At 45.2% G+C, this 24,951-nt stretch overlaps 1 protein-coding gene across 2 annotated transcripts in view; it reads right to left on the reverse strand.

Moving 5' to 3' along the window:
• Positions 1–24,951, reverse strand: part of LOC148524759 (uncharacterized) — a 125,522-nt gene that overhangs the window by 89,647 nt on the left and 10,924 nt on the right. For both annotated transcript variants that reach the window (XM_088471776.1, XM_088471778.1), the window contains one exon: positions 10,698–10,865. In XM_088471776.1, coding sequence (XP_088327902.1) covers positions 10,698–10,865 — 168 coding nt within the window. The remainder of the gene's footprint in view (positions 1–10,697; positions 10,866–24,951) is intronic.

Below are 24,951 nucleotides of genomic sequence, written 5' to 3' on the forward strand. Positions count from 1 at the left end.
ACCAAGGCTATTGGTTATACGTATATGTACGAATTGAATAAATTTATGGTCTTTTTACTTTATTTATTGAACAACTCTCGTGTATGTGTGTCCGCCTTTATATATATAAATATATATATATATATATATACACACACACACACACATATATAATATGAGATATGGTAAGAACTTACCCTTGTTATCTCTATTTCTACGAAGTCCATAGGGTTCCACAGGATACCTTGGGGTATAGGTGTGACGTCAGTCGCAGGGCACCAAAGAGTTAAGCTTTCAGCCTCCCAGGATGCACTAGGTCCCCCTCCTATACCCCGCCCCCGGGCCAAGGCACCTCAGTTAGTTACCAAGCCATAGGCCGGAGGAGGAGAAGGAAGAGAGAGAACAAAGATCTGGACACATACAAGAATCACATTCTCACCAGAGGGAGACGGAAAACCGGTGACCAGAGCAAAGCCCATCTGCAGCACAGGTGCGACAGGGCGGGAGTCCTGTGGAACCCTATGGACTTCATAGAAATAGAGATAACAAGGGTAAGTTCTTACCATATCTCATATTTTCTACTTCAGGGTCCATAGGGTATCCACAGGATACCTTGGGGATGTCCCAAAGCAGTATCCTTTAAGGGTGGGGACGCTCCTGTGCAGAAAGGAGAATCCGCCGCCCGAAGGAAGCATCCTGAGAGGCGAAGGTGTCAAACCTGTAATACCTCACGAAGGTATGGACAGAAGACCACGTAGCAGCCTTGCAGATCTGAACTGCCGAGGCACCACGTCGAGCTGCCCACGAAGGACCCACAGACCTAGTGGAAGGAGCCTTCAGAGAAGGAGGGACCGGTAGGCCTTCATGAAGATAAGCTTCAGAAATAGCCATACGGATCCAGGCTGCCAAAGTTTGCTTTGAAGCAGGCCAACCCTTTTTACAGAAGCCATAGAGGACAACAAAGCGTCCGACTTCCTAAACAAAGAAGTGCGGTCAACATAAGTCCTTAAGGCCCGCACAACATCCAAAGAGGCCTCACCCAAGGAAAGACCCGGTGAGTTAAAGGCCGGAACAACTATTTCCTCGTTAACATGAAACTGGGAAACAACTTTGGGAAGAAACTCGGGCCGAGTGCGGAGCACTGCCCTGTTCCCATGAAAAACCAAGAAAGGGGGTCTACAAGAAAGAGCCCCTAACTCAGAAACACGTCTGGCTGAAGCAACGGCCAGAAGGAAAACAGTCTTAGCTGTTAGCCATTTAATATCCACTGAGCCCAGTGGTTCAAACGGCGGTCCTTGGAGAGCCCTCAGGACCACAGCCAAATCCCAAGGCGCCACAGGTGGAACAAAGGGCGGCTGAATACGGAGAACACCTTGCATAAAGGTGCGCACATCCGGGATTGTAGCAATCCTACGGTGAAACCAGACAGATAGGGCCGAAACCTGTACCTTCAAAGAAGCAAGGCGAAGCCCATGATCTAGTGCCGCTTGCAGGAAGGCGAGAATCCGAGACAGACGAAACTCCCGCGGTGCATAACCTCTCGGTCGACACCACTGGAAGAACGTATGCCACACGCGATGGTATATCCTCGCGGAAGACGGTTTCCGAGCTCGTAACATGGTACGCACCACAGAGCTGGAAAACCCCCAGGACCTCAGCATGGCCGTCTCAACAGCCACGCCGCCAAAGACAGCCGAGTCAGGTCCGGGTGAAGACAAGGACCCTGAGACAGAAGGTCCGGTCGTAGCGGCAACCGCAGAGGACTGTCCACGGACAGACCCTGAAGGTCTGAGAACCAGTGCCGTCTGGGCCACGCGGGAGCTATCAACAGGAGCGTCCCTCCTTCCTGTTTGAATTTCCGGATTACCCGTGGAAGAAGGGAGACCGGAGGGAACAGGTATGCGAACCTGAACGTCCACCGGACGGACAGAGCATCCACCAGAGACGCCCCTTCGTCTCTTGTGCGAGACCCGTACACCGGCAACTTGTTGTTGTGCCGGGACGCCATGAGGTCGATTTCTGGAAGACCCCACCTGTCCACCAGTAGTTGAAAAACGTCCGGGTGCAGGGACCATTCCCCTGGATGAACGTCCTGGCGACTTAGAAAGTCCGCCTCCCAATTTAGCACTCCCGGGATGAAGACCGCTGATATGGCCGGAAGATTGCGCTCCGCCCAAACCAGGATCCGAGAGACCTCTACGAGAGCCGCCCGACTGCGAGTTCCTCCTTGCCTGTTTATGTAGGCCACGGTGGTAGCATTGTCCGACTGGACCTGCACCGGGTGACCCTGGAGAAACCGCTGTGCCTGCAGGAGAGCATTGAAGACCGCACGGAGTTCCAAGATATTTATTGGAAGCTCCGCTTCTGTCGGTGTCCACCTGCCCTGGAACAAGTGTGGACCCGAAACTGCTCCCCAGCCCCGAAGACTGGCGTCCGTTGTCAACAGGACCCAATTTGGAACCCAGAACGGACGTCCCTTGTTGAGGTGGGTCGTCTTTAACCACCACGCAAGGAACAGGCGAACCTCCGGGGTGAGCACAATCGTCTGGAACTTCAGAGACTGAGGCAGCCCGTTCCACTTGGACAGGATCAGGTGCTGCAGAGGTCTGGAGTGAAACAGGGCGTATTCCACCATGTCGAACACCGACACCATGGAGCCCAGTAACCTCATCGCCGAGTGTAAGGACACCCGGCGGCTGTGCAGACAACTGCGCACCCTTGACTGTAAAGCAGAGATCTTGTCCTCCGTCACGAAGATCCTTTGCTGTCCCGAGTCCAATAAGGCTCCAAGATGCAGAATCCTCCGAGACGGGATTAGAGTGGACTTCTGCCAGTTGATTAGCCAGCCGTGCCGTTGCAGCAGTGCAATGGTCAGGTCCAAGTGGTGTAACAGGAGCTCTGGAGATCCTGCCACCAATAACAGGTCGTCCAAGTACGGCAACATGCGGACTCCTTGCAGCCGCAGAGAAGCCGCCATGACCGCCATAGCGTCCTGTATGTCCAATGACACCATGTAGTCCCCAGGTTCCAGCGCCAGAATGATGGACCGTAGGGTCTCCATCCGAAACTTCGGGACCCGCAAAGACTTGTTGAGTGCTTTCAGGTTGAGAATCGGACGATATGACCCATTGGGTTTCTGTACCAAAAATAGATTTGAATAGAAACCCTGGCCCCTCTGGGAGAATGGAACAGGCACTATAACTCCAGCCTGGAGCATAGTGTGCAATACCTTCCGCAGCTCCGTAGCCTTGTTCCGGTCTGATGGTAGACCCGTGGTGAAGAATCGAGCCGGGGGTCTGTGCCGGAAGGAGAGGGCGTACCCGTGAGAGACCACCTCCAGAACCCAAGTGTCTGTCGTAGTGAACGACCAACACCGGGAGAACTGCAGCAGGCGGCCTCCCACCCTGGGATCCCCCAAGGGGAGACCCGGACCGTCAGGCCGCAGGCTTGTCATCTGGCTTGGGGGCCGGACGTCTGGTACTCCATGCCTGTTTCCGGGGCTTGACCGATTTCTTAGGGCCAGCCTGTCGAGGAAACGACTGTGGTTTGGGCCTGCCCTGGGCCCTAGATGACCGAAAGGACGATGGTCCAGAACCAGAAGGAGCAGCGGCCGACGGGAGACAAGCAGATTTGGCTGCCGCCAGCGTGGCCACAATCTTATCCAGATCCGGACCGAAGAGAACTTCTCCGGTAAACGGCAACGCTTCCAGACCTTTCTTGGATCTGCGTCCGCCTTCCAGGATCGCAGCCACAAGGTGCGACGAGCAGCTACCGCTGCTGAAGAAATTCTAGACACCAGAGTACTAATGTCTAGAGCCGCCTCGTTGATGTAGGTGGCCGAATCACGGAGATTGCCAATCAACTCCGCCTGTTCGGCCGGACAGTCGGATTCAAAAGAAGCCTCTAATGAATCCGCCCAGCGCTCCATCGCTCTGGCAACCCAGCAAATGGCCATAGCCGGCCGTGCTGCCCCCCCTGCAAGGGAATAAGCGGACTTCAGGCAGATTTCTACCTTGCGGTCCGTAGCATCCTTAAGGGAGGACATGGATGGCATCGGCAATGTGGCACTACGGACAAGACGGGTCACGTGAAAATCCACCTGTGGAGGGGATTCACACTTAGCAAAATAATTATCCGCGAACGGATAAGCCACCGCCAGGCGTCTCTGCGGCTGGTATCTTTTGCCAGGTTGTTTCCACGCCTCCTCTAAATGGTCCACCAACTGACCCGAAAGAGGAAAGACTGTGGCATCGCCCTTCACATCTTTGAAAAAGGCATACTTAGATTTAGCCGCTGGGGGAACTTCGTCCTCAATCACCAAGGCTGTGCGGACCGCCCGAATAAGTCCAGGAATATATACTTTGGACTTAGCATCAGCGTCCTTAGTATGGAAAGGTTCCTGATCGTAAGGATCCAGAATCTCCCCATCATCAGACGTCCCTTCGTCATCCTCATAAGGAGCGGACAGAGACGCCACCGGCCTTTTATGAGGCCGCATCACAGACTCCCCTTGCAACACATCCGACAAGTGCTGTACAGAACTCGTCAGGGAGTTAACCCACGCTGGCTCCTGAGAACCCGGGAGCGGGGAAATAGGGAGACTGTGGGGTACCACCAATTGTCGTGGGAACCCCTGCATGGGTGACGACACCACAGACTGCTGGGACAAACCCATCGGAGTAAACGCGGGCTGCGGAGCTAACTGGCCCACTAAAGCTGTTAACGCCTGAGCGAAACAAGCCCAGGGCGGCTCCTGTACCGGTGCTGTAACCGTAATAGGCCGCGCCATGGACAAACACTGCCGGCAAAGGCCCTCCGCGCTACCCTCCCCCTCCGCTAACGGTACTTTGCACGTGGTACACTGTAGCCGGAGGGGAAAATCACTTTCAGACATTATGGCACCACGTATGTGACCTCTCTCACCAATTAAGTATTAAATAGGCGAGAGACCACCCTGCAGCACCGCACCGCAAGGGCTTTAGCAGAAAGAACAGGGACAGTAATAAAGCTGACAGTTTAGAGAAGAAAAGTTACAGGCAGCGCTAGCACAGTCACATACAATGCAGAGAAATAACAATTCCTGCACTAACAGCGCTGATCACTCAACTACACAGACACAGGGCCTGGTAGGACACAGCGCTGCATACACAGACCTGAGCCACAGCGGAGGAGAGGTATGCGGGGGGACCCAGACCACGATGCTTCCTTCCAGACTTCCAGCAGCGTTCACCATGCGTTGCAGAGAAGATGGCCGCCGAGGAGCAGAGAGAAGCTGGCCTGGGGGAGGAGCGCTGACACAGGACCAGTCAGCACAGTGCAGAGAGGGCTGTGTGCAGCGGGGGAGGCGCCGGCTGTGAGACAGGGAAGGCGCGCTCCCCTGGCATGCATTTAACCCCTGGGACGCCGCAGCGCTACCGCTCTGCTGCGGTCCGCTGTCCCAGGGGGTAGTGGAAGCGCAGGTTGGTCGCCTGGCTCCACGCTGCAGCCAGTCCCCAGGGAGCCCCCTGCCTGGGGACTTAGGACCATGTGATCAGCGGGGACCCACCGCGGGACCCCGCTGCTTACCTCTGTCCCCCTTTAATCCGGCCATGGTCCGGAGCATCTGGGGTCACCGCTAGCTGTGACCCCAGACGCCCACCAGCATCCCCGGATCAGTACCGGCGTTCTGGTACCGGCGGGGTGTAGGGAAGACAGCATGGACGTCAGGACTGACTGTCCATGCTGTTCATCCAGATGTGCAGCCACAGCTGCATGAAGAAAAAGCTTCAGGGGCTCTTCTAGCCCCCACTCCAACAGGTGCACCCGACTCCGGCCGGGCACCAAACTAAACTGAGGTGCCTTGGCCCGGGGGCGGGGTATAGGAGGGGGACCTAGTGCATCCTGGGAGGCTGAAAGCTTAACTCTTTGGTGCCCTGCGACTGACGTCACACCTATACCCCAAGGTATCCTGTGGATACCCTATGGACCCTGAAGTAGAAATATATATAAACACCTTTATGTATAACAGCGAGTTCTACACGCAAAAAACAGAGGAATGCCATGGGATCTAATTTGGCAACCGCTTATACCAATATCTTTATGCAAGAATATGAGACCACATACATTATGCCCAAATATGGGGTAAATATCATGTATTTCTAAATATTTATAATTGATATTTTTTTATTTGGAACAGCACTGAGACTAAACTCGTGGAAATGGTGAAAGAGTTAAATTCCTTGGATAGCACCGTATGTTTCACTAACAAACCAGATTCTTCTTCTCTTGAATTTTTGAATACTACTATTTGGTACTAACCTCTATCGTAAAGACTTGATAGAAACATGCTGTTATATGCAACAAGTACTCAATGTTGTGATAAATTAGTTCTACGTGGAGATGATGTAGGGTGAAACAGATACAGAATAGGAGATAAAAAGAGTCTCCAACCTGTAGCTCGCGGTCTTAATTTTGGTAGCTCACCTAGCTGCAGTACTGCCGAATAAACTAGGAGGAAGTAACCTCTGACGCATGTTCCCCCGTGGTGTCTACGCCATGGGTGGAGCCACAGGGCAGGTGATTGACGCAGCTGTGCTTCCCTGTGGTTCCACCCACGGCATCTACGCTACAGCAGAGCGAGTGACTCCCGCCCAGCCCTGCCGGAAAAATCACACAGCAGCCCTGCCTATACAGTATCCTTTGCTCCTCTACTGCACGTACCTCCTTGGAGCCGGTAATTAATAGTGAAATGTGCCTGTGCTTACATTTTATTTACAAACTACAACTATATCACTGTAATAATTAAATGCATTGTTGTTTTCTATGAAACATTTTTTATTTTCATTTTCCTTACATTTGTTCGGTTATTAGCCAGATTTTTAGTAGCTCTTTAGAAGGTTTAATTTTACTAAAGTAGCTCACACCTCAATTAACGTTGGCAACCACTGATATAGGCTGTTTAATTTGAATTATTTTTAATGAATAAACATTTAACTGGATAACAGTGTAAGTGAATAAAACAGTAGAACATCCAGAAGAGGCTGTTCAAACAGTTCAGCATTAATGACTTCTGTCACTAAGAGCGGTTCATTTTGGAAAGGAAACTTGTGTTGAACAGAGAACTGTACTGGCAGGAAGTGCTTGATGCTTCTTCAGGGACAAGGCTGGCATGTCTACTCAGGAATAGGTATGATGTCCCGCATATCCCGACACCGGAAACCCGAATGATGAATATGCCAACAGGGGTGGTAAGTACACTAACCCTACCCCTTAGTGATGCCTAAACCTAACCTCCCCCGGTGGTGTCTAACACAAACCTCCCCCTGGGGGTGCCTAAGCCTAATCCCACCTCCCCATGGCCTAACCCCCCCCGGGGGATGCCTAACCCTAATCTTCCCCTGGGGCCCCTAAAACTAACCCTCCACAGCTAACAGTTTACAAGGACCCTGCTTACCTACGGTTGGGATGTTTGCTGTTGGGATTTCGTCGTCAGGATTTCGACGCCTATCTTTAGTCCTTGGTCGGGATCCCAACGGCCGGCATCCCAGGCGTCGGTAAACTAACTACATCCTGTCTACACACTGTGGAGCAGATCTTTACCGAGGCAAAGCAGGAAGTGAAAACTCCCCCCTCAGGCGATCCCTGGCTGAGCACACAGCACATCAGCCTAGTGCTGATGAACTGTTTCTCACTTCCATCTGGATCCACTGGGCATGCGCGGAACCTCACAAGCATTGTCAGATCCCGCGTGCAGCGCTGTCCTTGCTGTAAGTGTAGGGCATCGCCAAGCTGCAGCTGGCTGAACGGTCAGGCGAACTGACCTTTCATGCATTGCCCTGCCCTGCCCATTGGCGCTGCTATCTTGTAGATCGCAGTGCCAATATTGACAGGGGCGCTATGTGCTATTACTGCCCAGCCCCCCAATAATACATGGGGGAGAAGCGGTATCAGCACACATAACTTGCGCTGATGCCGCTTCGGCGGTTAATACATCTGCCCCTGTATGCTGTGCTGCATTCTGAAGTGGCTGCTCAGGTAAGAGGTCATCATTTGTACCAGTCCTCTTTGGGGAGGTCTAATGTCAGGTCCTTTAAGTTATTTAGTAATTTTGACATTTCTTTAAAATTTTCAGTCAGAAATGTGTATAACTGTCAGTGAGGCAGTGATGTGCTGCTTTTCTGTGAGCAGTATCTCTGTGAGAGAGATTATTGTGATTGTAAGTGATTCAAAAAATCAAATAGAATATGGTGAAAAACTACCAGTGAAGCGCAACTTGCATTCCATCGTGGGACGCATCACGTCACTAAAATCACATAGGTGTCGCTTGAGTTCCAGTGTGGAAGCGGGAAGGGCGCACACTGACATTAAATTCCACGTTCGTTAAAGTGTGGTACGCATACGTCATAAAGAATATAAAAGCTGGTAAATAACAAAAAATTTACACAATGCGTGGCATGCATTCCAGCACGAGATGCAAAGCATTTATCAGTAAGGAACATGTGAACCTTAACAGGGTCATTATGGGGAACATTAGGCATTACAGAGAAACAAAGATATGTTTAACATGTGTTCTAGCGTGGAACTCACACACCTGGGCACCTGAGATTATCAGAGACAAGGTATATTACTATCATTAGTACATAAAGGGGTCATGTAGCTTAAAATGTAATGAGCTCATATTAGGACTCTATATATCATATTAAAAATAACAGCAATACAAACTAAAGTGGAATTACAATAAAAATAGAAAAATACAATAAAAATAGAAAAATACCACTACCAGTGTGTGCTATACTGTACAAGAACATTGCAGTATGTAATCAGCATAGTAAAAATATCCCCTAAAGAGGAACCTAACCAGTCGTGCTCAACCTTTTGTATATTTTATATGATTGGTTGAATCAGTACCCAGAAGTCATGCGTTCCACTGTTAAACGCATTTATAACTGGCGTCCACACCCATCAATTAAGCTCATTATTTTATTATCATTTAGGTATATAAGGAGGCTCTGGATGTACTTGTGCTGCCAATTGGTGCTGCGTCTTTTATTGAGTCTTGACAAAGGTCCCCTCTGTATTTGGACTTGGTGAGTGTATAGTTATAAAGAAGCTGAGTGCACTCAACGGGATTCTTTATCAAGTAAGGGTACTTACAACCTTTCACATTCAAGTACAGTTGACGTTTCAGTCAGTAGCAGACTTTCCTCAGGACATGACCCACATCAAAGAGAGGAAAAAATTACTTACACCCTAGTGCAGCTCACTTCTTAAATAACAGTTAAAGTATGTCAATCACAGGAAACCATGTGGGCTACCACCAGAAGCCAATGCATTTTTATATATATATATATATATATATATATATATATATATATATATATATATATATAAATATATATATATAATCATTACACTATTGATGTAATCAAAGAGGGGAGGGAGAGGGAGACTGAGGTGGTTGAAAACAGGTGCTAGCTATGCCCTCCATGGTGCTAGCCACGCTCAAAGGCACAGGCCATGCCCCCTGTACAGACACCCCTCCGCCACAAACACACACACAGTACTAGTCATGCCCCAACATCATTAGTCACACCCCCTGCAGCAGCACACAATAAGCCCTTCATTGAATTCAGCTCTAGTCCCATGTGGAACTTAACCTGGCACTGGATGCAGAAACCTTTAAAATGCGCAGAGAGATTTATATATGGGGGCGGTGTGTCTTAGCTTAAGTCAAAATTTTAGTGCAAAAATAAAGCTGCCCAGTACTTGTCCATTCATGCAAAAGAAGCCAGTATTTTCCCTGTATGCATAATGTAAATGCATGTGCAACTCTTGCATTGTGACATATTTTATTCCAGGAGCAAATGTTTTTAGATACGTATTTTAAGGGTAATGAATGCACTGACACGTAATGTTTCCAAACTTTAAAAGCACATTTTAATTAAAGCTTTCATTAGATCATTAGAACTTTCTATATGTGATTTTTTCTTTTTATTAAAAACAAAAAAATTTAATATATAACTTAAGATGTATCATAAACAACACTAATTATCCTTTATCACTTTTTAGCACCTACAGCTTTTAGGTTACAATACTTTGCTACTGACTAGTCACTCTCCGTCAGTAACATATTAAACAGAAGGCGCGCCAACATTTTTACATTTCTTTTTTTGCAATAGAATGCATTGTTTCTATTGAACTGAACAATTTTAAAATGGTTATTTCAATCTGCCAATTTAAAAAAAATATAACCTTTATAACCTAGGAATGACTGTTTATTTTTTCCTTTTGATTTTATTATTTATATTATGATGGCATCCTGCATCCAAAACCCATCTTTTCTAAAGCTAAAGAGACTTTTACTATCTCCCTAAACCTTGTCCAGAAAATCAAGATAGATGTGAATTTGTGGAATTGACAGCTTTTTCTCCTGGACTGGCACAATTTGTACCAGCAAAGGTGGCCGTGGTCCAGTTCCGCTACATGTTCTCCTGCTCAGCTGTGTCGACCTTCAAGGTCTCCAGTTCTATATATATATACACTTGAAATATAATGGTCTCTAGGTCTGCATTTGTCAGAGTAGATTTAAGGCAAGAATAATAGAGGAAAATGCTGAAAGTCTAGTCACAATTCCCAATAACCAGTGCTGGTCAATTATATATATTTTAAACATTTATTCATAAACTAACAGCATTCAACATTTTTGCAAAAGATAAGAAAAAATATAAGAGGATAATCACCTAATCCATGAAGTACTGCCGCTGTTAGGGATGAGTCTTTCTCAAATTCATTAAATGCTTGGACAAGCTGGGATGCAGTCTCAGGATTTACAGCATTTCTGGCATCAGGCCTATTTATACCAATTGTAAGAATAGTGCCACGTTTTTCACTAATTACATTCATGATTCCTGCAAAGAAAAATAAATGTGAAATATTCACTTAAAAATGCATTAAAATTGTAAAATAAATCAGATACTTTAAATCCTATATATGTTTTCAATTGACAGTTAGGTTGTCACTAAACAGTTATTATACACAATATAACTTATGATCATCATCGCAAAAGATGACAAATAAAATTCTCATAATTAGAATACTGCAATTTTGTAATGTAACATTTTCATTTTAATCAACTGTTTTTCTCTAAATCTAGTACACATGTATCACCGAATATCATCTGTATTTTATTTAATTAAAACATTTGCAGACAAAAAAAAGCTTTTTTATTTTTTGTGTTATATAATGATGTGGAATGACCGCACTCCTCAGACCTGATCTGCTTCCTGCGGTTATCTGAACCTCATCATAAAGCCACAGCTGTATAATTTCACAAGTGTAAACAATAACATCTCTTACAGAGACACTGCTCACAGAAAAGAAGCACATCACTGCCTCATTGAAGTACACAAATGTCCAAATTACTTCACACTCAAAGGACCTGAAAGTAGTTCTCACCAAGAACAAGATTTACCCAGTGTCCAGCACAATACAGTGAGTAACTATGCAGAGGCGTAACTAGGGTTTTTGGCGCCCAAGGCAAATTGAAAAACGGCGCCGCGCATGCGCTTCCAAAAAGGGGGTGTAGTCAATCCAGGAGGGGGCGTGTCCTCGTGATAGCACTGGGTGACAGGGTGACAAACAACTTTCAACAATTTGAGCAAAACAGTGTCTACCTTGTAATCGTAAAATAAATAATAAATGACTCCCATTTAAAATCAGACCAGATCTCACCCTCCCTCTTCCCTAGATTACAACTGTGTACTGTATTTGACAGCCATCTCTTATTTGAATAAAAATCAAACCCCAGATCTAGCCATTTCTCATAACTGCACCCCTGCCCTTCATAAAATATCCATTACAATGATACCTCAGATCTATGTGGACAGACCAGTACACTTACCTCTCCTCCTGCTGCAGTCCCCTCCAGCTTCATCACTGTCCCAGCGTGTTTGTAGTCTCCTCTGATTGGTGAATAGCTTAAGCATCCACCAATCATTGCTTGGATATGCCGACAGGGATTGGTGGATGGCCAGCATTATCCACCAATCAGTAATTCAAGCAGCTAAGACAGTGTACAGTGCACTCTGACTGACTGTGGCCGTAGATAGCTTAAAGTGTACCGGTCCGGGGGGCATATGCCACCCTGCACAGACTGCCCATGAGGGGAGAACATAGTCCTCCTCCCCCTCCAGCGCCAGGCACAGACTCTTGCATATTTCTCTCTTTAGACGGTAAGACCAGTCTTCCAAAAATGCTCATCTCATTATGAATTAACTGGAACTCACTAACAAGCCTCAAAATGCCATACAGATACGCCCAGTTATGTTGTGGCTGATCACACCACAAACCTGCGCACGCATCGTGCCATGCGATTCCCTGTGCCTGCATACGCTATGGTACGCCAGCATCGGGATTCAAACCGCTGGACATGCGTTTGGCGGTATTTCATACCGATCCCCTCGGGAGACGCCTCCGCAAACTAGATGTGCCTGGTGCACTGTGTAACTATCACATCAAAGTCCAACCACTGGCCCTACCATTTTATAATTACTCATATCCATAACTGAAATTTTCCCTTCAACTACAGTAGTTTTGCTGCGTTTGACCATTAATTCATGGAAAGTTGGAAATAGTATTAACCATATAATGATAGAGCAGAAGCAATAAACACATACTACAGTATATATTCAAGATACATTACACTACTTTTGTATGACATCACAGTATAACTACACAACATCTACAGTTTGATTAAAATATTATACTTGCATTTCATAGTATAGGATATTTTGGTACAATAAAGTTCAAAGTACAGGCAATATGTACATCTAGTATCATTCCAAGGTACACCTAAGAAAGCCATACCTGTATCTAAAAAGGAGTATTAAAAATATGGTACAAAATAAAAAAAAATTACATGGGATTTTACTATTAGTTTCAAAGTAATTTATTTTTCAATTTCAAATATTATTAAATAATACAAATATAAATATATGGCACAAATATCAGACATATTCTTTTGTTTAGTATGTGTAAAAGAGAGATCCATGCAGGTCACAGAGCAATCTAAGTGTGTCTGTGCGCTGTTCCTCGCCTGTCATCAGCCAGCTAAGAAAAGTGTCAGGAAGGAAATGTGGTCTAGGACACAAGGTGCATGGCGATTTCTTACAGATATCAGTGGTTCAGGAACATAGCCAGAGTAGTGGGTTGCTGGTCATTAATGTATTCCACCTACTGGCCCTAAGGACAGAGTGATTTTGTCCTTGTGTGGACTTCAGGGATAAGGAGCTGTTTATTTTGGCTGTACACTTGGTAACCAAAAGTGCATAAATAGAATGATGTGGGTGCCCCGGTATATCCACTACTGTGTTCTGAAGTCAACAAGTGTATTTATTAAACAATTTCAGCATTTTTAGTCCAGTTGTAATAACACTGGTTCACAGAAGGGGACCCTAGTATCTAATCTCAACTTCATCTTTCTTATGCAGTCATAGGTCTTCTTTAATCATTTTAAAGGAGAGGTAAAACAAGCTGCTAATCATTTTGACTTTGAGTTGCTAATCAGAGCATGTATTAAGAAGGACTTGTAAATCTGACTGAATTTAAGTTAACCCAAACTGATAACTGTTATTTGGGGTCCCACAATCAGCAATTTAGCCAGACCTGTAATGCTTGGAGTTCACCTGTGCTGTTTACTCATTACTGCTGGCTATATGTTGCCTGCACTTCCTTACTCATTACTGTCGGCTATATGTTGCCTGCACTTCCTTACTCGTTCCTGTCGGCAATGAGTTGCTTGTGCTGCTTACTCATTGCTGCTGTCGGTGTGTCGCCTGCACTCGCTTACTCATTCCTGATTTTTCTATCCCACTGGCTCATTTGTTAGTGCTGACAGGCAGTGTGTCGCCTGCAGCACTGCTCATTTCTTCCTGATGTCAGTTTGTTGTCGGCACTGCTTATTTGCTTGTGCTGGCACTGTGCTGCCTGCACTTGCTTACTCAGTGAGTTGCTTGCTCAATATGTAGCCTACACTTGCTTATTAATCTCTACAACATAGGAAGACACTCAGGGCGGGATATAAAAAAGTCAAAATGCAGCCAAAACTCTGAAAGCTACTGATTTTTGTTTTGATCGCATTCCCCATTATGTACAAAGCTCCAGAGAGTGAAACTTTCCAGAACTTGTAACCGGTAGGCAATGCCTTCTATAAATGGTGTTGCTGAACGACATATCGGCCGGACTGTCCAGTGTGTACGGACCATCTGCGTACTGTCCTGGTCGCATGCGATATCGTCCGGGGGCCGTGCTGCACGGGTAAGTGGATGATATTGCATGTGGCGCTGTGGCAGGTAATAAAGGATAGAACGAGGGATCGTTCTCTCATTCATTACAGCGCTCAATGTGTACCGTCGGGCTGACATATCGTCCGGGTACACATCGCTAAGTGTGTACCCAGCTTAATACTTATAAATGTGTCCTCGCTTGTCTTTGAGGCTAGATGAGCAAAGACACATCTGTATACAGGGCCTCATAAAATTGGCAATAAGATATGCTGATAATGTTATTAAAAAGTATAATGTGTAAACATTCCCAGCCCCACAAATGTATTAAACACATTGTAGTTCACATTATGCCAGACATAAACCCCAATTCACATATGCCACGGTGTCCCCAAGCAGATGATATAGCTATATGAGGGGACCCTACAACTAGCATTCCAGCTGCCCCATTGTTAATCCGGCTCTAGACTTGTGTCACTCTATTATAGGAAGACTATGGTGTGAAATACTACAAGAATTAAAGTCCATAATCTAACTTGAAATGTTATTGTAGGGGGTCCATTATTCTACACACAATTCAATTTCAAGCCAAGCAATTTCCATATAGGAGTTGATTCTCTTATAAAAGTGTGCTCTTTTAAATAGGTAATGCAGCGTACATAACATAATTTCTCATCAAATAAATATAGGTTAATGAACCCTATATTGTAAATTATAAGAATTTTAGTATCTACCATTTTGTCCAGGTCAGAGAGCTCCACTAGCCCTTCTAATACCCAAAATAAGAGGGGAATACACAAGTTCTACATAGGCTGAGCTTCTACCATCCTTAATACTATGCATAAGACCATTCCAAAGGCATTGCCCTCTTCCCTGTAGTCCTGTTAGGCCAATTAGAAGAGAAGAACTTAAACAGAGTTGTCACATAAGGTAAAGGCATGCGACTCTATGCTTTCTGATGTCGCAACCTGGCGAGTATACAAATGCTATTTACAGAAATGTCAATGGACTTAGGTCCATTGATGGTATAACAATATATTTTATTTTATATATATATATATATATATATATATATATATATATATATAGCAATTGAGATGCCAGTTCCAGCAAACCACAACACGGCACTGTAGTATTATAGAAATCACTTCAGTTTACTTCAACGTTTCGAGGCAAACATGCCTCGTCCTCAGGAAGACAAATATGTTAATAGTAATTATATGTTACCTTATAACCCCACCAAGAGAGTGACGAGAAAAACAGCAGCTGAGACAGGTGCACGAGGCCGGGGGGTGTGGCGCGTCCCAATGACGTCCTAGCATTGATCCCTAGCGGTTGTCATACTAACCTGAAACGCTTCCCCGACTGCTGGGTGCGTGAAGGTGAAGAAAGGAAAACAAGTGTTTGTTGTGTGTCTTTTCTTTAAAGCTTGTTTAATTTTTTCATTTTTCATCTTTATTTTAAATTTTTATCTTTTAGCACTTGTTTTCCTCTCTTCACCCTCACGCAGTTTTGAGGGAGGGGAATGTGTTACTATACAGATGAGGGAGGGTGGTGTGTTACTATAGAGGCAAGGGAGGGGAAAGTGCTACTACACAGGTATGGGAGGGAAATGTGTTACTATACAGATGAAGGAGGGAAATGTGTTACTTGGTGAGGAAGGGGAATATGTTAATACACAGGTAAGGGAAGAGAATGTCCAATGTGGTGAGATGGAAATGGAAACAGTAAATATCTAAGGTCTACCCAGGCCAAACCGGGTACATCAGCTAGTCACCATATATAAGGCTACATTTTAAATTACATTTTTAACGTACACTGTCGGCACTAGTGTATTATAAAAAGTATAACATTTATGTATTCTCATATGAGTTGGCATAAAACAAAAGTGAAACTCAAAAAACAGAATGAACTGATTGTCTGACAATAAATGTCATCAATTAATATCAGGTAGCATATTAAGTAAAATGTCCATTATTGAGATGTAAGATCATGAGCTTAAAGCATATACTTACAGTATCTGGTGTAGAGCACCACAATTTTATAAAACTGCCTCATTATGAGGCACATTAGAGACAGATCGCACAAGGACTATGACTGACATTTATAAACAGGTAATATTAAAGTTAAGTGTCTGAACTAGTGATAACTGAAATTTACCTATCATAGAATTGATGTATAATGATAGGAATATACCAGCATAAAGTTTTGTTTTAGTGTAACAAAATAATAGCTGTTAACCAACTAGCATTTATCTAGTACAGTCTAGAATATTATAGTTGGAATTTGATTGCTTTCTATGGGCAACATGTCCATTTTTGTAAACCCACACTTTAGTCATAGTTGGCAACAATCTGGCTGCCAGGTTAGCATAGTGGGGGGCGTGATGCACGTTTGGGGGAGGGGCGGGAGGGGGGGCATGACTGCGCGATCAATACCATCGTCCCCCTCCCAGGAGACCTTCCTGGGTGACCGGGAGAGTCACCGATTTTCAGGAGCCTCCCGGACGTTCCTGGAGGGTAGGCAAGTATGACTTTAGTAAATTTACCCCAAATGCTTCAGAAATACAAATAGAAATATGAAGCAATGTGTGCTATTTGGATTCACTCCTACCAACAGTGTTCTCCTCAGAAAATTTTTCCAGCTGGGTGGCATCAAGAAGTAGCCAATTATTAGCACTCCGGGAAAAGGGGTATGACCCTTTTCATCAGTGTAGTGTACCACACCACAGTACCCCTTATACACATTACGCCACACAATAGTAGTGCCCCTTATAACACATTATGCCATGCTGTAGTAGTCTCTTATACATTATGCCACACAGTAATGCCCCTTACACATTATCCCACACCCAGTAATGCCAGTTACACATTATGCACATTGAATTCTCCCCCATATGATTCACATAAAAACACACACACACACACACACACACACCCAAACCCCCCCCCCCCCCCCCACACCCCACACACAGGCTCCCACTGGAAAACACACACAAGTGGGCACCCTGGATGTATTGCTCACCATATGCTTCTGTAACCAGTCAGTAGAGCTGCATAGACATGTTTCAGGAGCAAGGAAGGATAGGCACAGAGGGAAATGTGGTTGGGAGCAGGGACCGGAGTTCCACCCAGCAGCAGCCCGCACTCCGGCGGTAGCCAGGAGCAGTAATTTGAGGAGGAGGGAAGGAGAGGCACAGAGGGAGTGAGACCGGAGCCCAGACCGGGGTACAGGAGAACTATCCAGCAGCAACCCAGGAGCAGCAGTAATTAAGTGCCATCCAGCCTTCGGCCCTGAGAGCAACAGAACTTCTGACGGAAGTCACATACAGGCGAGCGGCGCTGCAAGGTATGTGTGAGTCACACGCAGTGTAAAGCCACTCTCCCGCTGTACAGCCGCTCACTGTACAGACACAGCAAGTCCCGGGTCAACAAGGACACATTGAGGGTGACAGATGATGCCGTGCATAGAGGCGGGGGGAGGTGCCGGGCAGCAGCCTATCTCTGCTGGGCGATACGCCCGCAGAAATCAGCCTGGGGAGAACACTGTACCTAACTACTCTGCTAATGTAATGGAAAACAGTAAAATTATAAATTTTTAAAGCAAACTGTAAACCTAAAACCAAGCTAAGCGTTGTAATTCCCAAATTAATTAATTACAAAGTCTTGATGACACAATTATAACATGTGCCATAGTGATGACTAAAATGCAACACACCATGGGGAGAATAGAAACCATACAGCAATATGTGCTTTTTATACAGGGTGTATAGGGATATGCAGTTTAGTGCACTGAAGTCTGGAGACCACCTATATTAAGGAGTTAAGAGACCATGTCACATCTTAGCTATGTGGTTCCACCCTTTACTCACGTTTTACTGTTAATTGTAAGTGTTTGTTCAGTGTGACTTGTGTATCTGATATGGAACAGATCCAAACAGTTGGAGAATTAATTTCACATTGTTTACTTTAGACCTACATAGGCAATAGTTAAAAAAATATATAATTGTTTAATTATATAAATATATAGGGCCCCAGTTACAAACGAAGGGAAATACCAGGAGGAATTTTCGTTTAGTATCACTGTGATACAAACGAAAATTCCACTGGTATTTAGTAATACTTACCCCTCCGGCGAGGTCCCGTGAAGTCCAGCGGAATCCTCGTCCTTGACGAGGTCCTCTGCTGGGCTGCTGGAAGCCTAACGCTGCCAGCGACGGGGCTCCAGGGTCATGCGCATACGCGACGGTCCGTCTGCGCATGTACATGACAGGGAGACCCGGCAGTACCTGGAAGGCTTCGTTGAAGCCGGAAAGGCACCACCGGGTCTCCATTGCCGGCAATGGGGCCTGCATCGCTCTCGCCATCTTTTAGATGGCAAGAGCGATGCTGTACAAACAGCGGTAATCTAAGATTACTGCTGTTTACTAAATACAGCAAGATGGTATAACCCCTTTAGCGAGCCGTTGAAACCGGTTACGGACAGAACGTATGAGTGACATCAGCCTAGATCACAAATGCGCAGTGTGTTTTTTGTTTTCCACTGCAGACTGACAGCTTTCATAGTAACATGCCCTATTATTAGGGGCAAGTATGCATTACTAAGACAGTGAACATGTATGTAGAAACACACCCCTGCCTAAATCCCTGACAGAGTTACCAAGAGAAATATTGCTCCTGTGAGGATCACCAGGTAGACCTACAGTGCACTTCTGTTGTTAGACACAGGAAGTGCTGCATTGTTCTAGGATGCTGGTGTGGCCTGGACCAAATAGAAGCACCCGCCATGCCCCTCTGGGACTGTGAAGTAGATGGTGAGGCTGGAGAACACATGGTATTTCTTTCAGCTCTGTAGAGGTGACTGCGCACTGAGAGGCAGTAACAAGAGCAGAATACCTTGAGTGACTGACCCACTATAGAGAGAAAAGCAACTAGCAGATTATGTTAAGTCTAAAGATCAACATTGCTAGAAAGTTTTCAAGAAGAAGATTTGAAGGTGACCAAGGTGTTACTGGGGAGGTGAAGGATAACGTTCAATTCTCTTATCCATTTGCGTGATCCATAAGGATCTGCAAGAAAACTAGGCACTAGCGATGATACTGCATAGGGGGCAATGTAAACCCAGGGCTGGATTAAGGGCCACATGGGCCTGGGACTGAAAATGTTAAAAATGGCCCTATTTTCATGTGAGTTCTGGAGCTGTAGTTCCATCCATCCCATTGTTAATATGGCATTGTGTAAAGCCATGAGCCAGGAGTCACACATGCTGGCACAGAAGCTAAGGCATTCTGTTTCCCTCAGAAGTGTGGAGTAATACATGTGAAATGTGGTGTTATAGGTGAAATGTGATGCATACTGTATAGCATCCTCACTCGTCTTCCACAGATTCATTAGTCCTTATGTCCTGTGTCCCAAATTAGTAGATGTGTAGCAAGGGTTGGGTATGAAATGCTGACGGCCGGTAAGCCGTCTGACTAAATACTGAGGCCGCAAGCCTAAACGTTGAAGATCACGAGTGGGACAGGTAAGTACCCTAACCCTCCCTTAATGGTGCTTAATCCTAACCTTCCCCCGGTGGTGCCTAAACCTAAGCTCCCCCTCCCCGCTCCTTAAGCCTAACCCTCCCGGGGTGGTGCCTAACCCTAACCTACACCCGGTGGTGCCTAACCCTATTCCCCCTGCTCCCTGCACCCTAAACCTAACCTTCCCGGGGTGGTGCCTAACCCTAAGTCCCCCTGGGGGTGCCTTAATTCCCTCCGCCCCCCCCCCCGCAGCTAAATGCTAACAGTGCGCAGCTTACCTTCGTTCGGGAAGTCGTCTGTTTGGATTCTGGCACCGGGATCAAGATGGGCTTTAGGATTTCGATGTCTGTCTTTAGTCCTGCATAGGGATTTAGATGTTGGGATTTATTTACACGGCTTCCCGGACTTCAGCATTTTGACCGCATCCCGTGTGGCAGGTTCCATCCACTCTACCGCCCCATCCTCTGATCATAACCCCAAAAGACCTTGGCTACCCCCACCTCTCCCCTCCTTTTTTGCTGCAAACTGGTTTGTTCTGCCCCAAAGGTGGGAAAGGAAGAATGAGTTTATCTGTCTGGTTCCAATTCCCTCACATTCATGGTCCGTAGGTAGCCATGCAGAAGTGCCCTTCAGCACTCTCACCAATATTTATCAGCACTGCTTAATGATTAGTCTGTGTTTTGCAGACATAGTAAAGGTGCCCATACACGGGATGATTTTTTACATGATATGGCCAGTTACGTCAGGTTGGACAGACCAATCGTGTGAAAATAGGTGTATTTTGTGTGTTCTGCGACCCCGATGCGCGGCCCCGCCGTCCTCTAGTTGGATCGCAGATCAGATGGTTTTGCAGAGAGATCTACAATCTTTTGAGTACAATGTGATACACTTCTATGCATCTTATCCTATGATCGAAGTGATCAATCGTACACCATTTGACCACATCCTTATGAAAAATTTCAAGGAAGAATTTCAAGGGCAATCGTACAACTCATCTTACCAACTTTGAATCGCACCGTGTATGGGGGCCTTTACATTCACAGTTTAATTAACATCCCTGGTGGAGTGATCTCAAGTAATTAAAAAACACTGATACAATCAGTGAGATAGTACTAGCGACAAACAAATACAGTAATAAGAAATAAAATAACAAAGGAAATTACTAAAACAAAGAGCTGTACCTTAATACATAATTACTAAAATTTAGGCGATATTAGAAATGCAAAAGGATTTTAGCCAAGTTCACACACATTAAGTGGCCAATCTAATAACCCACAAACACATCGCGGGTGCAAGTTAGCGTGGCAACAGCCGTACTTTACGACAGCCTGTGTGAATTCGGCCTGAGGGCCTGATTCAGACCCGGTCACAAGCCGTAAGTGCTCGCAACCGGGTCGATGGTGGCCCACAGCGCATATGCACAACGGAGCCGGCTCTGTCGCGCGCATGCACGAGACCCGGCTAGCGACGGGCGCTCCGTCGCTCCAGGTCTCACACCAAAGGGTGGAGCTGTTGATGTTGAGTGTCAGCTTGCCCCCTTTGGTGGGCGGGCCGGGGGGGTTGCTGCCAAAACGGAGGCGTTCCCATGAGAACGCCTGCCGTTTGGGGGCGGCCCCACTGACATCACAAGTGATGTCAGTGGGAGAGATTCCGGCTCTGTTAGAGCCGAAATCTCTCTGGGGCTTGCAGCCACGAGACCCTACCACAAGGGTCTCGTCGCAAGCCCGATGGTGGCGATGGTCTTGACCATCATCATGGCCGCTCGCAATAGCTGTGAGTGGTCACCCACAGCTATGCGAGCGGCCAAGAGGCTGAAGCAAAAAATAAAAAAGGCCCGGCCCTGATTCAGAGCGAGTGCTCTGTCAGAGCGAGCGGCTCTGAATCAGGCCCTGAGAGCGGGCCACAACAGGTGCAATATGCGGTGCAATAAATTTTGTACGATACCAATTTTATTTATAGACATAGGTAACACCATGGGAATTTGGGACCTCATTCAGAGCCGTACGCTATTTGCGGACGGTCGTTCTGAAAAAGGGGCTGGCTATTTAAATGAAGTGCTCGCTCTTTGCGGTCTGTTGACGCCTCTAAGTCTGAACGAGCGAACAAAACCTGCGGCCGCTATTTTGATAAAAACACCCCCTGGCCGCTCGCATCATACGTCATCTCCGGTATTTATTAGATTAATCGAGTACATCGAAAGGCGTCTGAACTGCTCGCTATTCTTGTGGTAGCATTTTCCTACCGCAATCATGCGAGCAGTTCAGGCTAAAAGTCAACCAAGTGACGTGGTCGATGACGCTGCTTTGTTAATTATGCACTCCCATTAAACGCCCGTTTTGACCGTTTGGCACGCCTGCGTTCGGATTTCCACTCCCCGTTTTCAAGCACCTTCCCCTGTTACCACCCACAAACGCCTCATCCTGTCACTCAAATTAGCAGGCATTCGCTATTTTGCGAGCACATGAATTTCGACCGCACTGACTGGTTCGCGCATGCGTATTACGACCCGTACGCATGCGCAGTTGTGCGAACATCGCTCGGAACGAACGAGCGGCTGCTTACGAGCGGCTCTGAATCAGGCCCTTGGTTTGCTCCCAAGTTTGACAGCATGTACATGAGCAAAATTGAAAAGACTTTAATTGGAACAGGCCCTATGGCCTATGTTCTATGGTCACTATATTGCTGATTGGTAAGGGGGTCATGATTTAGAATAAGATTCGTAACATATATCAACCTGAACACTATAAATTTGAAGTTTACCCAGCAAATTGATGTTAACACCATTAAATTCTTGGCTAACCCTATCAGTTCAAGGGAACAAATTAGTTTAATCTGATCATAACAAACCACTAGATTCTAGTAATAATTTATATATTACATTATTATTATTATATTAGACTATGGTTGGACAGTATCCAGAACTGTAAGATGAGAAAAGTAGATTTTCAGGTACAAGCCAGAAATAATTTGGGAAACTTTACACAAAAAGGACACATCTCACCAGATAAAGTTCCTTGCTTTCTCTTCTGATACATTAATAACATTGGGGTCCAAGCTTAACAACATGTCATGACAAATCAAAAGTGTCCTCAATAATAACATTGACATCTTAAAAAGGGTTTGGTGCTGGGGACAGCGGTGGTAAGAATCGCAACAGAGGTAGGATACCGACACTTGTCGGTCAGTATCCTAACCATCCTTCCCTACACTAACCCTAACCTCCCCCTCCCCGCACCCTAAACCTAACCTTTACCACCTGCACCCTAAACCTAACCTCACCCCCTTAAAGCCCAACCAAAACACTAGTGCCTAACCCTAACCTTCACCCAGACGGTAGTATATATGGTAGGGATGTCAGTGCCGGGATTCTGACAAGTGTCTGGATTCCGGCGCTGACATTCTAAATACCGGCATCCTGACTGTTGGGATATTGACCGGATCCCCTTAAAATGAGATAATATGGGGGGAATTAAATTTTCTTTTTGGCGTCTTAACTAATGGGTGTCTATCAGAGTAATTAAATTGTTTCTCTGATAGTCGCCCATTAGTGTTTAACGTGCCCAGAAGCACCAGGTTTAAATGCTCAAAACAGCTAAACCTGACTAAACTCCAGGTTTGGGCATCTGAACTCCTGGGTGCCCAAATTATGAACTTTGCACACATTTTTTCTCACACCCCCAGGAGGCTGTGATGAAAAAATGTGTCTGCCATAGCTAATGGGCGTCTGTCAGACAAACAACTGAATTGCTCTACTAGATGTCCAAAAAAACAAGTGAATTTCCCCCTACGTTGGGGAAAGTCATGAAGGAGAGATTGACATTATATTTAAGAAAAACATTATTTGAAAGAATTTTTTTTGCCCAGGCCCCCAGAATTTAAATTTTGCTCCTACAGAGACCTTCAGGGTGTTACCAGTGTAATAGATCATTCTGCATTGCTTGTGGTTTCATTACCAAGAAAATAACTAAAAAAAGTTTAATCTATTACTGGTAACAAATATCCTATATACTAATGCAATAACTCTTGTTATTCTTCTGTTGATGTAGATGTCCTCCAATGCAATGTAACTTCAGAAGGTTGGGAGGATGACCAGATTAAATATTTTAAACTACTTTAATTACCAACAAAACTATTTTTCTGAAGTATATAAAAGCAGTTTTGGGATCTCACAGTTCAGGTACAGAATATTTTCTGAATATTAATAAAGGGAATTCTGGAAACGTTGCCTAGGTGAAGTCTCTTGGATGCCTTAATTTACATTGCACATCTAGATGGCATAAATGCTCACTGGAATTTAATGGTCTCAGCTGAAACAGTTCTCTTTAATGTATAGGTTTATAGGTGACTAGGGGTGTAAGGAGAAATCGGTATAGTGGGCATCAATGGTGGTATCCAGTAATTTCACTGAATGTATAGTGGTGTAACATAGTTACTACCTTATATAAAATAGTATTTATTTTTCTTTAAGTAGGATAACAACATGTCCAACATCTTTATTGAGAGAGTTCCAACAGGGATGTTGTAACAGGATTGACTTAATTAAGAAATATTAACTTATGATTACAGTGGGAACAAATTTAATTTAACATAAACCTAACAAAATCCCTAAAATTTGGCAGGCTAAGTAAGATTTTGCTACTAATGGCAACAAAACAGGCATGTTTACTATTCCAAAGCACTATTGAATTTAAACCACACACAGACAATGAGGATTATTTACCAACCAAACGTATTGCTGAACAGGCAACGACAAAGAATATTTGTTATCCCAAGATAATGCTGAATTTAGAATATTTATACATTTTAAGGTATACTGTACTTCTACCCATCAGTAAATGTATATTGCTTATGATGCAAAAAAAAAAAAAAAAGTAGTGTTTATACTAAGATAGAGTAATACTGACACCTAGGGGTAAAATTAATACAGATCAATTTTGTCTGTTTAAAAATCATACTAACTCGATCAACATCGATATTGTCTTTCAGGGGCTAAAGGGTCTATGTACTAAGAGATGAAGTGGACGGAGATTAAGTACCAAGAATGGTTACACAACACCGATGTTAATCGATTTTTAATCAATCGACACCGATTAAAATCTACCTTTAGTAATTTACCCCCTACTGTCTAAATCACTGTTTCACAAGTACATGTTTTGGAGGTCTCCTCACAGAATTACAAGTGATATATTAATA

This window comes from Taudactylus pleione, unplaced genomic scaffold (genome assembly GCF_031769625.1).
Source record: "Taudactylus pleione unplaced genomic scaffold, aTauple2 ptg000116l, whole genome shotgun sequence".
Classification (NCBI taxonomy): Eukaryota; Metazoa; Chordata; class Amphibia; order Anura; family Myobatrachidae; genus Taudactylus; species Taudactylus pleione.